Source organism: Panthera pardus, unplaced genomic scaffold, assembly GCF_024362965.1.
Source record: "Panthera pardus isolate Hobbes unplaced genomic scaffold, ASM2436296v1 HiC_scaffold_8, whole genome shotgun sequence".
NCBI lineage: Eukaryota > Metazoa > Chordata > Mammalia > Carnivora > Felidae > Panthera > Panthera pardus.
In genome coordinates, this window is record NW_026527013.1 from 26299515 (window position 1) to 26315448 (window position 15934).

General features: G+C 41.5%; 1 protein-coding gene across 2 annotated transcripts in view; it reads left to right on the forward strand.

Annotated features, from left to right (window-relative positions):
- ABHD6 (abhydrolase domain containing 6, acylglycerol lipase) overlaps positions 1-15934 on the forward strand; it is a 66576-nt gene that overhangs the window by 30798 nt on the left and 19844 nt on the right. For both annotated transcript variants that reach the window (XM_053898533.1, XM_019469952.2), the window contains exons 3-4: positions 1757-1908; positions 15009-15165. In XM_053898533.1, coding sequence (XP_053754508.1) covers positions 1790-1908; positions 15009-15165 — 276 coding nt within the window. In that variant the 5' untranslated portion in view covers positions 1757-1789. The remainder of the gene's footprint in view (positions 1-1756; positions 1909-15008; positions 15166-15934) is intronic.

A 15934-nucleotide genomic window follows, 5' to 3' on the forward strand; every position in this document is an offset into this window, starting at 1 on the left:
TTCCCTCTTAACTTTTTATTGTATGGGACTTATTTTTGAATAGGCTATTATACATATATGTGATAAATAACCAAAAGGTTTAAAAAGGTACATGCTAAAAAAACAAGTTTTCCTTCTATCCCTAACACCCTGTAGAAAATGAATTTCAAATTTTGTATGTCTTGCCTATTGTTCGATGTGAGCACCGTTAAATTTTTCTAGACTTAGTTTGCTATACCCTAAGATTATGAAAATACTTACTAACCAGCATTTTCTCGCTTCTGTAATCTTGCTTAACACATTCCTCCCCTTCCCCCTTCCCCCTTCCCCCTTCTCCCTTCCCCCTTCCCCCTTCCCCTTTTTTTCTCCTGCCACAAGTAACAGACAAAGCCTTCCCGCCAAAGGACAGACAAAGGACGCCCAATCAGAGAACAACAAATGTCCTTACTTTAAAATCAACTAATCAGACCCCCCATAATCTGAAACCTCCCCTATGCTATTTGTCTCTGTCTATAAAAACGCTGTACCAACCCTGATCGGGGCCTCTTAGCGTCACTGGCAACGAGTGCACGGAGGTCCAGGTTCGAACCTGCAATAAACGACCCTTGCCGGTTGGCTTTGACTTACGACTCTGGTGGTCTCTTATGGGGGGTTTCGCGACCTCGGGCATTACAACCCCAGCTACTAGTTACCCACCTTAGATGAACTGTTACTGATTTGTTAACACATCCTTTCCGTGATAGTAGCATTCACGCGCACACATAGATCGTTTCCATTTCTGTCTTTCGGGTTCTCTGTCCTAAGTTTTAATTTTTATTTATTTATTTTTAAAGTTTATTTATTTATTGTGGGGGGAGGGGTAGAGAGAGGGAGAGAGAAAATCCCAAGCAGGCTGTGCACTGCCCGATGCACAGAGCCCGATGCAGGGCTTAGTTGACTAAGCCACCCAGGCATCTCTTAACTTTTAATTTTTAAAAATTGCAAACTTATAGAAAAGCTGAAAGAATATTACCATGTAACCTTCACCTGGATTCACCAGAGGTTAACATTTGCCACATTTGCTTTAATGTTCTCTCTTTTCCCCTTCCCCAGTGACTTTTTTCTTCTCAATTTTTAAAAGTGAGTAGCAGAAATGAACAATGAGTAGCAGATATCACTATTCTTCACCCCTTAATACTTCAGCAGAAGTCTCCTAAGAGCAAAGATTTTCTTTTTTTTTTTTTAATTTTTTTTTTTTAACATTTATTTATTTTTGAGACAGAGAGAGACAGAGCATGAATGGGGGAGGGGCAGAGAGAGAGGGAGACACAGAATCGGAAGCAGGCTCCAGGCTCCGAGCCATCAGCCCAGAGCCTGACGCGGGGCTCGAACTCATGGACCGTGAGATCGTGACCTGAGCCGAAGTCGGACGCTTAACCGACTGAGCCACCCAGGCGGCCCTAAGAGCAAAGATTTTCTACGTATAAACGTAACCACAATTTCATCGTCACACTCAAGAATTGTGTCACTGATTCAGTAATGCTATCTCATATCTGTTCCTTACTCAGATTTCCCCCATTTGTTTTAACAACATCCTTTATAGCTTAAAAAAAAAATTCAGGATCCTCTCAAGGATTCCTTATTATATTTAGTTGTTATGCCTATTTAGATTTTTTAAGCACTTGGTCAGCTTTTGTTTCCTCCTGACCTTAACCCTCATTCTGGGTCCTTCTCTCCTCCACTTTGCCTTTTCTCCTTTTCTCTTGAGACAGAGTTTCAGTGCTGTCACTCTCTTTAGCCCTGCAGGTGTCTGCCAGCCTTAAAGAGCAGGATGGATCTTGATGTGGTCAACATGTTTGTGATCGCAGGTGGGACGCTGGCCCTCCCCATCCTGGCATTTGTAGCCTCATTTCTCCTTTGGCCGTCAGCACTGATAAAGATCTACTACTGGTAAGTTAATTTTATAGTTGAAGTATTCAAGAGTATCATAATAATAGTGTCATCTTCTCTGGTGGTGACTTTTGCCCTTTTGGTGGTGGTGGTTCAACATTTTACCATGAACTATTTCAAACATACAGAAAAGTTCAAAGATGTCCTGTTTTGAGTTTGGGGAGTATTCTTGAAGAATTGGTGGTAACTCCTCACCAGGTAAATTCTTTCTGGTTTCTGATAGTATCTTTGCCTGGGAGGCTGCCCTCACTCCCAAAGTCACTGATTCTGTCTGCAGGCAAGAATTGTGCATGTTTATGGGAGCTCCTTTGATATTTTCTTGGTCATTGGATTCTTAAATTTTTTTTGTTTATTTATTTTTGAGAGAAAGAGACACAGAGTGTGATGGGGGAGGGGCAGAGAGAGAGGGAGACACAGAATCTGAAGCAGGCTCCAGGCTCTGAGCTGTCAGCACAGCTCTGAGCTGACAAGGGGCTCAAACCATGAGCTGCGAGATCATGACCTGAGCCAAAGTCGGGCGCTTAATTGACTGAGCCACCCAGTGCCCCATCTTGGCCATTGGATGCTAACCCAGTGATATCCTGACAGGTGCAGAGATGTGCACTGAAAAATGAATTAGAAAGACCAGGGCCAAGGAGATGGCCTGGGTGGAACAGAATGGTTTTAGATATGTTCTAAACATGTTCATTAGTAAAGTGACAGAAAGAAAAAGAAGTTTCCAAAATTTTTATCATTCTTGTACCATCTTTATGATTCTTGTCCTATCTGTATAACATCTCTACTTTCCTTTTGTATTTTCTTTAGAGTTAAGTCCCTCTTTTTTACCTTAAATCAATTTAAGAGTGAAATCAATATCGCTACTGTAAAGCAGAAATTTCTGTTTGCTGTACTTGCCATAAATGGTAAATTAATATTAAAAAATTAAATAAGCACAATGTCATTAAACAGTGTTTTAATTCTACTCTGCCAAAAATACGGCCACTCCTTTCTCTTTGTTACAAAGTCTAGAGAGGTGTGAAAGATACGGCAGCCCGAACACAGCCTTCCTCACTGATGGAATCAGAAGATTAACAGTGAAGGGAGATTTGCTTTCTCATGATGTGCTTCAGTGGTTTTTCATGCCGTGGTCCATTTACCAAATAAAATCACCCCTCGTCCCCAGTGGTGTGTGTCCCCTGGCGAAGGCAGTACTGAAATAGACCTGGTTCCTCTCTGTGCCGCCGGGAAAAGTGAAGCACAAGGAGATTTAACCAGGACCCTGGCGGTTAGAATTGCCTTCCAGGCATGGAGAAAAGAATGCAGGGAGGTTGAGCTTGTGCCCTTTATCTGCTCTCCTTTCCGGCTCCCTTTTGTTTCATTAGCGTGTGGAATTTTCCGCCTGCCAGCCAGGCTCTGATCCTTGAAAAGAAGCTAATTGAACAGAAGGGAGCTTTTCATCCCGTGCTCTCCGTCTCCCTCTTGGAGGAGGGTGCAGTGGTGGTGACCCTTTCAGAGGGTCATCCGGAACGTACCTCTGCAATGACGGAGCTGAGATTCTGGCCACTTAAGTGTCATTGCCCTGCAGCATTGACAGCAGGGTTCCTTTGGGACTAAGGCTCCCATGTGGCCCCTGACGAGGAGAGGCCAGGGTCGTGTACCCCTTGTGGCCCTGCAGAGGCACCATGGACCTCCACACACAAATGCCATCTTTCTTAAGGCAGAGAATGCAGTTCAGTGATGTGGCCTGTAACCATGGATATGGCTACATACAGAGGTGTGATTATATACAGGCTAATTCCACCCACCACGTGCAGAAATCCCACTCCATGCCGCATAGTCCCTCAACCTCCAAACTCCTTCAAGGAGAGGGCTTTTCAGGGTCAAGACGGTCAGAATAATTTTGACATTTGACCTCATAGCAAATAATTCACTTTTTTATTGAGTTATAATTCACATAACATAAAAATCACCATTTTAAAGTGTATATAATTCAGTAGTTTTAATATATTCGCAGCGTTGTGGGGCCTGGATGGCTCAGTCAGAACAGCTTGCGACGCTTGATCTTGGGGTCGCAAGTTTGAGTCCCACGTTGGGTATAGAGATTACTAAAAAAAAATTAAAAATAAAAACTTAAAAAAATATATATCTATTCACAGGGTTGTGTACCTGTTACCACCAAATAATTGCATAGCATTTTCATCTTCCCAAAAGGAATCCCCGTATCTGATCACAGTCACTCAGAGTTTCCCCGTCCCTTCATTCCCTGGCAACTGTAACTGTTTTCTGTCCCTTTGGATTTGCCTGTTTTGGCCATTTCATATACATGCGATCATACAGCTTGTGGCCCTTAATGTCTCATTTCTTTCACTTAGCATGTTTTCAAGTTTCATCCATGTTGTAGCATGTATCAGTACTTCATTCATTATTATGGCTGGATAATTGTCCATTGTATGGTTACACACATATTACCTATTTAAATGGATATTTGTGTAGTTCCCACTTTTTGGCTATTGCGAATAATGCCATATAGCAAATAATTCATTTTTATTAACAAATAATACCAGTAAAGCACTGAGAGGCCCCACAGAGCTGAACATTCAGTCTCTTATTAAATGACAGTGCAGAGGCATGTGATCTTAAAGCCTGCTCATGCCTGTCACTCGGCTTAGAGCTGTAGCCAGAGGACAAACACAGTGCTGCCCTTTATTTTATGTACTCAGGCACACAGGCCAAGAAGAAACCCAGCTGGTTGGAGAGAATGAAAATCCTAGAAAACCTTTTGGTTCATGCCAGGTCATGTTGGAACATGGGGGTTGTGATTATGGTACTAGAACCCATGATGCCATTGCAGAGAGCTGTCGGAAATCCTGTGAGTTGCTCTTCCCGCCCCACCAAAATGCACAGCCTGTTTCCTTCAACTCACCTCATTGCAGGTGACATTTACACAGTGGGTGTCATAGGATGAACAGCTTTACCGTGAGTCACTTATGTTCCTTAACCACAGTTATTTCTCCAAATGCCTTTAGTTGCTCAGGTGCCCATAATGACCACGGATGGATTCACTCTGCAGAGCTAGGTCAGCCAGGTTAATTGTCAGGGTCACTACGTGAGCAGGAGCAGCAGGCAGTAGAGGTAGCTGGGCGTCCCAAACACCCCAAGCTGCCCTGCCAGATGCCCATGAGGGTGTGGTGTAACCATCACAGCAGGCTGTCTCCTGGACTTCTCCCTGGGGTCTTCTGAGCCCCTTAGGGAACAGGAACAGGCATCCCCCGTAGACCATGGCCGGTCTTCAGAACAGCTCTCTCTATGACTCAGTGTCCCTGGAGCATGACGAGCCTGTCTACATAGTGATGTGGACCATGGTCGCCCCTGTAGGAGGCATCAGATGCTTTGCTTTGAGTCAGCAGAGGACCACAATTAGAGGGGCTGGGGCCACTGTGGGTGACATCAGAGACAGCTTTTATTTTCATCGGGCCAAATATTAAGACTGTTCACAGGATGAAGGAGAGAGAGATCTTTAAAGATTTTTACTTCCCAAAGAAACTCAGTTGTGAAAGGAAGATAAGGAATTATAAATATAAGAGAAAAAAACGGACAAGAATTGAAAAAGAAAACTAACATTGTTTGCAGATGACATGATTGTGTTCACAGAAAGTACAAAAGAATCTATAGATAAGTTGTTGGAATTAATAAATATTTGGCAAGATTGCTAAATATAAGGTAAGTAAACAAAAATCAGTTATATTCTTATATGACAGCAACAAAAAATAGAAAATGAAAAAAATTGTAATGATACTAATCACCATTGTATCAACAAATATAGAATACCGAATTTATCTTAAGAATAAATCTAAAGAACAATGTAGAAGGCCTCTGGACAGAAAAATACAAAGTACTAGAGAAATTCTGAAAGACCTAAAGTAATGGAGATGTAGACAGTATTTGTGAGTTGAAAGACTTTCTATCATAGGGATGTCAGATTTCCCTGAAATGATATATAGATTCAATGTACACCCATTTAAAATCCCAGCAGGGGTTTTTTTTTTTTTTAGTGTAGTTTAATAAACTGCTTCTTAAATGTATAAAGAAAAGTAAAGAGCCAGTTGAGCAAGAGTCTTTGTTTTCTTTAAAAAAATTTTTTTAACAGTGTGCCTGGGTGGCTCAGTTAGTTGAGCATCCGACTTTAGTTCGGGTCATGATCTCACGGTTCATGAGTTTGAGCCCCGCATTGGGCTGCCTGCTGTCAGTACAGAGCCCACTTCGGATCTTCTGTCCCCCCCTCTCTCTGCTCCCTCCTCTCTCAAAAATAAATAAACATTTTTTAAAGTTTATTTATTTATTTTGAGAGAGACAGAGAGAGAGAGAGTGGGGAGGGGCAGAGAGAGAGAGAAGGGAGAGAGAGAATCCCGAGCAGGCTTTGCACTCTCAGCGCAGAGTCCGACACCAGGCTTGATCTCAGGAACCGTGAGATCATGACCTGAGCCACAACCAAGAGTTAGATGCTTAACCACCTGAGCCTAGAGGTGCCCCAAGCAAGACAGTCTTGAAGAAGAACAATACTAGATGATTTACATGACCAGCTGTCAAACCTAATTATAAAGCAACAGTAAGTCCAGGCTTTGTAAAGAAGGCATAATGAGGGGCACCTGGGTGGCTCAGTCGGTTAAGCGGCCGACTTCAGCTCAGGTCATGATCTCGAGGTCCGTGAGTTCGAGCCCCACATCGGGCTCTGTGCTGACAGCTCAGAGCCTGGAGCCTGCTTCCGATTCTGTGTCTCCCTCTCTCTCTGACCCTCCCCCGTTCATGCTCTGTCTGTCTCTGTCTCAAAAATAAATAAATGTTAAAAAAAAAAAAAAAAAGGCATAAAGAAGGAAAGGGGCATAAAGAAGGAAAGGGGCATCTGGGTGGCTCAGTTGGTTGAGCATCTTGATTTCATCTCAGGTCATGATTCCAGGGTCATGGAATTGAGCCCTGCATTGGGCTCCATGCTCAGTGTGGAGCCTGCTTGAAATTGTCACCATCTCTCTCTCTTGGCCCCCCCTCCTCTGCTCAAGATCTCTCTCTCTGTCTCTCTCTAAAAAAAAAAAGAAGAAGAAGAGGAAGAAGAAGGACAAAAAAACCCAGTGGGACAGGAGAGCGCAGTAACAGATGCACATAGATACAGTCTCTTGAATTATGATAACGGTAGCACTGCTTTGCAGTGGGGAAAGGGGGCTGTGTCAACTAGATAACCATCCGGAAAAAAAGTTAATCTTGACCTCTTTGGTAGGCAAAATTACAACAGCCCCACAAAGATCTACCTCTCTAATCCCCAGAACCTGTGAATATGATGGCAAATCATTTCCATAGTTCTGTTGTATACAATTGACCTAAAGATAAGGAGATTGTCCAATGAGGCCTGATTGAATCATATCAGCCTTTAAAAGTGAAGGGGTGGGTGGGTGATGGGTATTGAGGAGGGCACCTTTTGGGATGAGCACTGGGTGTTGTATGGAAACCAATTTGACAATAAAATTCATATATTGAAGAAAAAAAAAATAAAAGTGAAGGGGTTCAGGGGTGCCTGGGTGGCTCAGTCAGTTGAGCATCCGACTTTGGCTCCGGTCATGATCTTGCACTTCACAAGTTTGAGCCCTCTGTTGGGCTCTGTGCTAGCAATTCAGAGCCTGGACCCTGCTTCAGATTCTGTCTCCCTCTCTCTCTGCCCCTCCCCCACTCATGCTCTGTCTCTCTCTCTCTCTCTCTCTCTCTGCCTCTCAAAAATAAACATTAAAAAGTGAGGGGGTTCAAAGCATGAGAAAGATTCAGTGCTATGGCTAGTTTGAAGTCGGAGAGGGCCCCATGAGAAGGAATGCCAGTGGACTCTGAGAGCAGACAGCCCCTGGCTGGCAGCCAGCAAGGCAGCAGGGATCTCAGTCCTAAACCACGAGGAACTGAATTCTGCTAATAACCTAAATAAGCTTAGAAGCTGATTCTTTCCCAGAGCTTCTAGATCAGAGCCAGCTGAGGCCTTGATTTCAGCTTTGTGATACCTTCAGGAGAGAACTCTGGTAAGCTCACTCCTGACCCATAGAACTGTGAGCTAATAAATGAGTTTTTTTAAGCTGCTCAACTTGGTAATTTGTAATATAGCAATAAAAAAGAATACGGCCTCATCTACAACCTTGTGCCATGCACAAAAATCAAATCCAGGTGGATTATAGATCTAAATGAAACAAAGCTTTTATAAGAAAGCATAGAAAAACCATGGGGTGCCTGGGTGGCTCGGTTGGTTACACGTTCATCTGTTGACTTTGACTCAGGTCATGATCTCAGGGTTCATGGTATCAAGCCCCACGTTAGGCTCTGCACTGACAGTACAGAACCTGTTTGGGATTCTCTCTTCCCCTTTCTCTGTTCCTCCCCACTCGTGTGCTCTCTCTCTCTCTCTCTCAAAATAAATGAATAAATATTTTTTAAAAAAGAAAACATAGAAAAACCTCACAATAGGGGTATTAAAATGGCCAGTAAACATATGTAATGGTGCTCAACTTCACTGGCCATAAGGGGAATTTAATAAAACCAAAATGAGATGCCATTTCACAGCCACCAGGACGGCTGAAGTGAAGCAAGCTGACTATAATTCCAAGTATTGGCCAGAATGTTGTATTAGCTTCCCAGAGCTGCTGTGACAAATGACCACAAACCGGGTGATGTAAAACAACAGGAATTTGTTCTCTCGCAGTTCTGGAGGTTAGAAATACTAAATCAAGGTGTTGGCAACGTTGGTTCTTTCTGGAGGCTCTGAGGGAGAATCTGTTCAGTGGCTCATCCCTAGCTGCTGGTGACTGTAAGAAATCCTGGGCATTCTCTAACTTGTAGATGTGTTCTTCATGTGTAGATGGGTCACTCCACTGTCTGCCTCTGTATTTCACATGGTGTTCTTCCCTCTGTGTGTTTCTGTGTCCAAATTTCCTTCTTTTTATAAGGGCACCAGTCATATTGGACTTGGGCCCAACCCTAATCCAGTATGACCTTAACTCAACTTGATTATTTCTGGAAAGACCCTGTTTCCAAATAAGGTCATATCCATAGGTTCCAGATAGACATGAATTTGGGGGGAATACTATTCAACCCAGTGCGGATGTGAAGCAACAAGAATCTGGCATATTGTTGATGAAAGTGTAAATTAGTTCATACTAATTTCATACATTTCACACTTCATACAACAGAAGTGTGTATGTGTGTGTGTGTGTGTGTATGTGTACATATATATATACATATACACACACATATATATATATGTGTACATATATATATACATATACACACACAGAGACAGAGATCAGAAGACATATAAAAGAATATTCCATATCTGTTTCATTTGTAATACCTCCAAACTGGAAACACCAGTCTCCATTAATACTAATAATAATTAATAATAACAGATAGGGGTGCCTGGGTGGCTCTGTCAGTTAAGCGTCCGACTTCGGCTCAGGTCATGATCTCATGGTTTGTGGGTTCGAGCCCTGTGTCGGACTCTGTGCTAACAGCTCAGAGCCTCGAGCCTGCTTCAGATTCCGTGTCTCCCTCTCTCTCTGCCCCTTCCCCACTCATGCTCTGTTTCTCTGTCTCTCTCTCAAAAATAAATAAAGATTAAAAAAAATACTTTAACAGATAAATAAATAAAAGCATAGCTGTAAAATTATTCATAGAGTATTCAGCGGAATACTATACAGCTATGAAAAGGAAAGACCTAGTACTATATTCTATAATACAAACACAATACTGAGTGAAAGAAATCTGATACAGACAAATACTTATTGTATGACAAAGTTCTAAAATAGTAAAACTTTCCTGAAGAGATAAAGTGAGGTAGTGGTTACCTTTGGGGGTGCTGATGGGGAAAGACCTGAGGTGGGCATCTGGGTTGCTGGTCATATTCTAGATCCTAATCTGGGTGGCAGATACTGGGTTCATTTTTTTTAAGCTACCAAATGGGGCGCCTGGGTAGTTCGAGACAGTTCTGCATATTCATCAGGCTGTACACTTAAAATATGTACACATTTCTATATGATTTATATTTCAATTAAAAGTTTCTCTAAAAATTAACAATGAAGGATTTAGAGAAATTGACCTCTCAGGTACTGCCAGTGGGAATGTAAAATTGTGCAGTCACTTCGGAAAACAGTCTGGCAGTTCCTCAAAATGCGTTTTTTTAAAAAGCTACCATATGGGGTGCCTGGGTGGCTCAGTCAGTTAAGTGTCTGAATCTTGATTTCAACTCAGGTCATGATCTCACAGTTCACGGGTTTGAGCCTTGCGTCGGGCTCCACACTGTCAGCTCAGGATCCTCTCTCTCTGCCCTCCCCTACTCCTGTGCTCTCTCTCTCTCTTTCTGTCTCAAAATAAGTAATAAAAATGGAAAATAATAATAAAAAACCCTACCATATGATCCAGCAATTCTACTCTTTGGTGAACTGAGAACACCCATGAGAACTGAAAACATACGTCCACAGAAAAAGTTGTATGTGAATGTTCATAGTGGTATTATTCCTAATGGCTAAAAAGTAGAAATAATTCACATGTTCGTGAGCTGATGACTGGATAAACAAATGTGCACATCCAGGTGATGGGATATTATTTAGCCTTAAAAAGGAATGGAGTACGAATACATTCTATAACAGAAGAACTTGAAAACATTATGCTAAAGTGAAATAAGCCAAACACAGAAAGTCACAGATTGAATGACCCCATTAATATGAGATGTCCAGAATAAGCAGATCCATACAGTAAATATAAAGAGACCAGAAGGAAACTAGTAGTTGCTATGAGCTGTAGGGAGAGGGCAATGGAGAGTGAATGTTGATTGGTATGGATTTTCTTTTTCTTTCTTTCTTTCTTTCTTTCTTTCTTTCTTTCTTTCTTTCTTTCTTTTTATAAAGTTTATTTTGAGAGAGAGAGAGAGAGAGAGAGAGTGGGAAAGGGGCAGAGAGTGAGAGAGAATTCCAAGCAGGCTCGGCACCATCAGCACAGAACCCCACGTGAGGCTCAAGCTCATGAACCATGAGATCATGACCTGAGCTGAAATCAAGAGTCAGATGCTCAACTGACTGAACCACCGAGGTGCCCCTTTCTTTCTTTTTTTAATTGTCGTAAAATATACATAACATAAAATTTAGCATTCTACCTATTTTAATTTTTTTAATGTTTATTTCTGAGACAGAGAAAGACAGAGCATGAGTGGGGGAGGGGCAGAGAGAGAGGGAGACACAGAATCTGAAACAGGCTCTGGGCTCTGAGCTGTCAGCACAGGACCCGATGCATGCTCAAACGCATGAACCGTGAGATAATGATCTGCACCGAAGTGGGACACTTAACTGAGTCACCCAGGCGCCCCATCTTTCTACCCATTTTAAAGTGTACTGTTCAATCTGGTTTCTTTTTGGTGAAAATGTTCCAGAATTAGAGAGTGGTGATGGTTGCACTACTTTGTGAATATGCTTAAAAAACAAAAACAAAAACAAAAACAATTGTACCTTTTAAAAGGGTGAGTTTAATGGTATGTCAATTATATCTCAATAAAAAGAAATCTATACGTAACATCCTAGTCATTTGGGAAAAGCAAATCAAAACCACAGTGAGATACTGCACACCTGTCAGGGTGACTATTATTTCAGAAAAAAAATAAACGGAAAATAACATGTGTTGGTGAGGATATAGAGAAATCCTTGTGCATCGCTGGTACAAATGTAAAATAGTACAGCTGCTGTGACAAATTTAGTGGCTCCTCAAAAAGTTAAACATAGAGTTACCATATGATCCAGCAATTCTTCTGGGTATATACTCCAAAGAATTGAAAGCAGGGACTCAAACAGATATTTGTATACTGACATTCATAGCAGCATTACTCACGATAGCCCAAAAAATGAAACTGCCCAAATATTCATCAACAGATGAGGGATAAACAAAATACGGTGCCTATATAAAAGAGAACATTACTCAGTTTTAAAAAGGAAGGAAATTTTGACACATGCTATAACATGGATGGACTTTGAAATCACTATGCTCAGTGAAATATGCCAGACACAAAAGAACAAATTTTGTATGATTCTGCTTATATGAGGTACCTAAAATAGGCAAATTCATAGAGACAGAAAGCAGAATAGAGGTTATCAGGGGCTGAGGGGAGAAGGGGAATGGGGAGTAATTATTTAATGGTTATAGCATTTCTATTTGGGATGATGAAAAAGTTCTAGAATGGACAATGGTGTTGGTTGATGTGCAACATTGTGAATGTACTTCATGCCATTGAATTGTATGGTTAAAATGGTGAATCTTCCGTTACGTATATTTTGCCACAATAAAAAAAAGAGAAATATTTAAGTCCTTTTCTTTAGAGGTTCTTGTAATCTAGTAAGTCTGAGACTTGCAGGATGAAGGGTTTGGACCTTGGAAGTATATGTGTGTGTGTGTGTGTGTGTGGGTGTGGGTGTGGGTGTGGGTGTGTGTGCACACGCGCGCGCAACGGAGTATCAATCGCTCAGCCATCAAAAAGAATGAGATTTTGCCATTTGTGACAATGTAGATGGACCTAGAAGGTAGTATGCTAGGTGAAGTAAGTCAGACAGAGAAAGAGAAATCACCATGTGATTTCACTTATGTGAGCAATCTAAAAAACAAAACAAACGAACAAATGGAAAACAGAAACAGAATCATAAATACAGAAAACAAACTGGTATCTGCCCAAGGGGAAGTGGGGGGGGATGGGTAAAATAGGTGAAGGGGATTAAGATGTACAACATTCCGGTTACAAAATAAATATATCATAGAGATGAAAAGTACAACACAGGGAATATAGTCAAGAATACTATAAAAGCAGTATAATGTTATGTGGTGTTGTGTGGTGACAGATGGCAGGCATTGAGTAACGGATCGAACTGTCCAAGCACTATATTGTTCACGTGAAACTAATAAAACACTATATTTAAGTTTTTAAAAAGATCACTTAGTTAATAAATGAATGAGCTGGGATATGAATGATTGAATGAATGAATGAATGAACGAACGAACCAACTAACTCATCTTATGGTGCCAGGGTTTAGAATTTTGACATATGCTTGCTCTGTCATAAGAGCTTTTAAGCTAGCCAATGTTATTTTTAACGTTTTGAATAGGCAATGCATTCATTGAAAAAGGAAAGTAATGAAAGTCTCCCTCCTGGCTCTGTTCTCTTTCCACCTACTTCTCACTATAATCCCACCTCCACTCCAGATACTCATCTTGATAGTGTCTTGTGTATGCTTTCTTGCTTTGTGTATGTAGATGCAAGTAAATATGCATGTATATCCTCATCCCCTTCGTCCTTTATTTTATACCAAGGGTTAGTTACCACCGATCAGCTTAGGCTGTTTGCTTTCTGCAAGACTTGGCTACCTCTCTGGTGCAAAGTATACCACAAAGTGAATCTCTGATTGAATTAATTATCTTTCATCTCGGCGAGATTCTTCATGCAGAGAGTTACATTTGTTTGATGGTAATTCCATATTGAAATCAAATTCGGGCCAAACTCCAGCACTGCCAAGTCTTACATAACCAACAGAACCTGAGCTTCCAACCAACTGCCATATGCTGTGAGGAATAAAACCAGAGGACCGATGCAGATGGTTCTTAACAGTCACGTTCTCACTCTCAAAATCTCTAGGGGGAAGAAACCAACTTACATATATAAAATATATATGTTAATATATATTTTTAAATATGCATATTTTAATACATGTATATGTATATATGTTTGGGGTAGAGGGATATGACCCTTATTGAGCTTATCCACCAGAGTGGAAATAATGTCTGTATAAAACAAAATGTTTGTTACTATGACTTCTACATCACAATTAAAATCCTGTCAACTCTAGGGATGCCTGGGTGGCTCAGTCAGTTAAGCATCTAACTTCAGCTCAGGTCATGATCTTGGCAGTTCATGAATTTGAGCCCCGCGTCGGGCTCTGTGCTGACAGCACAGAGCCTGGAGCCTACTTTCGATTCTGTGTCTCCCTCTCTCTCTGCCTCTTCTCCGCTTGTGCTCTGTCTCTCTCTCTCTCTCTCAAAAATAAACATTAAAAAATTTTTTAAATAAAATCCAGTCAACTCTATCAAAATACTTTAGAATCAATAGCTTCTCTGAAGCCACAGTAACACTTAAATAAGCTTAAGACTCAAAAGCAGAAATTTGGTTGGTTGGAAAGCTAATTAAACTTCCTACTTGCTCAAATAGAATTACAAAAGAACAGAATTGTGTTTTTCACAGAGACAGAGTCCACTGGACTCACCAACGCTGGACAGCTGTCAAGAGTGTTTAGTCCTGAGATCATAAGGAATCCAGGCATCCTTGGACAAGTATTCTGTTGCCTTTTCTTCCCAATCAGAGATTTGTGGATGTGACCCCACCACCAGCAATTGTAGCCTTAAGGAGAGAGTCTAATTCTTCATCTCCACAAATAGCAAGTTGCAAGTGATGAGTGGTAATATGCTTTACCTTCAAGTCTTTTGATCATTTCCTGCCAGTCAGAGCCCCTCTGCAGTGACGTACTTACTCCAGGATGGCTGCATTGTACATGGTGCAGCTGTGCCCACACATCCATGGCTGTTCGTCCTAGATTTCAGGTGTCCATGAGTATGACCCACCAGGAACTGCAAGCCAGCTCTCTACGAGAGGAACCTGCCTTTGTCTTGACCTTTCTGGAGTTCTTCCCAACCTTGCCACCAGCTACTTCGAATTCAGCTGTAGCTCGAGCAAGCAAGGCAAAGAAAGGCCAATCAGACACCTAGAAAGATCTCACCACCTACTCCTTCGTCATACCGCCATTTAAAATGCCAAAAAGATATAAATATCAACAAGAGGTTATTATATATCATGCCTCTTCAGAAAACACTCTCTTACTCTTTTTTCTCCTCCTAGTTAGAGGTTATTAGAAAATTACATACAAGAATATTCATTTAAGGTGCTTCCTGGAATGGTTTCACTCAGTGTTCCCTGAGGGTGGGGGACCCCAGGGACATATGGGGAAGAGGGCATGTGCCCCTTCCAAAACCACTTCTCTGGAGTTTGCTGGTTTTGTTTCACCTTTATGTTTCCTCCCCAGGTACTGGCGGAGAACGTTGGGCATGCAGGTCTGCTATGTTTACCATGAAGATTATCAGTTCTGTTATTCCTTCCGGGGCAGGCCGGGGCACAAACCTTCCATCCTCATGCTCCATGGATTCTCTGCACATAAGGATATGTGGCTCAGTGTGGTCAAGGTGCAGTTCTAGATTCTTCTCTCTCAAGAGGGGGTCACTCAATAAAGAAAAGGGTGTCCATTTGCATGTGATGTCATCAGCAATGATGGAAAGCAAAGGGAACCCAGAACCGTGGCTCAAATCATCTTAAAACTAATTCAGGGGGCGCCTGGGTGGCTCAGTCAGTTGAGCGTCCGACTTTGGCTCAGGTCACGATCTCGTGGTCCGTGAGTTCGAGCCCCACGTCGGGCTCTGGGCTGATGGCTCAGAGCCTGGAGCCTGCTTCCGATTCTGTGTCTCCGTCTCTCTCTGACCCTCCCCCGTTCATGCTGTGTCTCTCTCTGTCTCAAAAATAAATAAACTTAAAAAAAAATTAAAAAAAAAAAAAAAAAGCTAAGTTCAGTATCCAGGTAACCCTTGAGCAACATGGGGGTTAAGGGAGCCCACCTACCATGCAGTCAAGAATTCACGTATAACTTTTTTGCTCCCCCAAAACTTAACTACAAATAACCTACTGTTGACCAGAAGCCTTTACCAATAACATAAATGGTTGATTAATACATATTTTGTATGTTATATATATTATATACTGTATTCTTACAATAAAGTAAGCTAGAGAAAAGAAAATGTTATTAAGAAAATGATAAGGAAGAGAAAATACATTTACTATACTGTATCGAAAAAATCCATGTATAAACGGATCTGCATAGTTCAAACCTGTGTTGTTTGAGGGTCAACTGTATTATTCAGATCCTTTTCTCAGAAAAAATTTACTGAGTTGAATGTTATT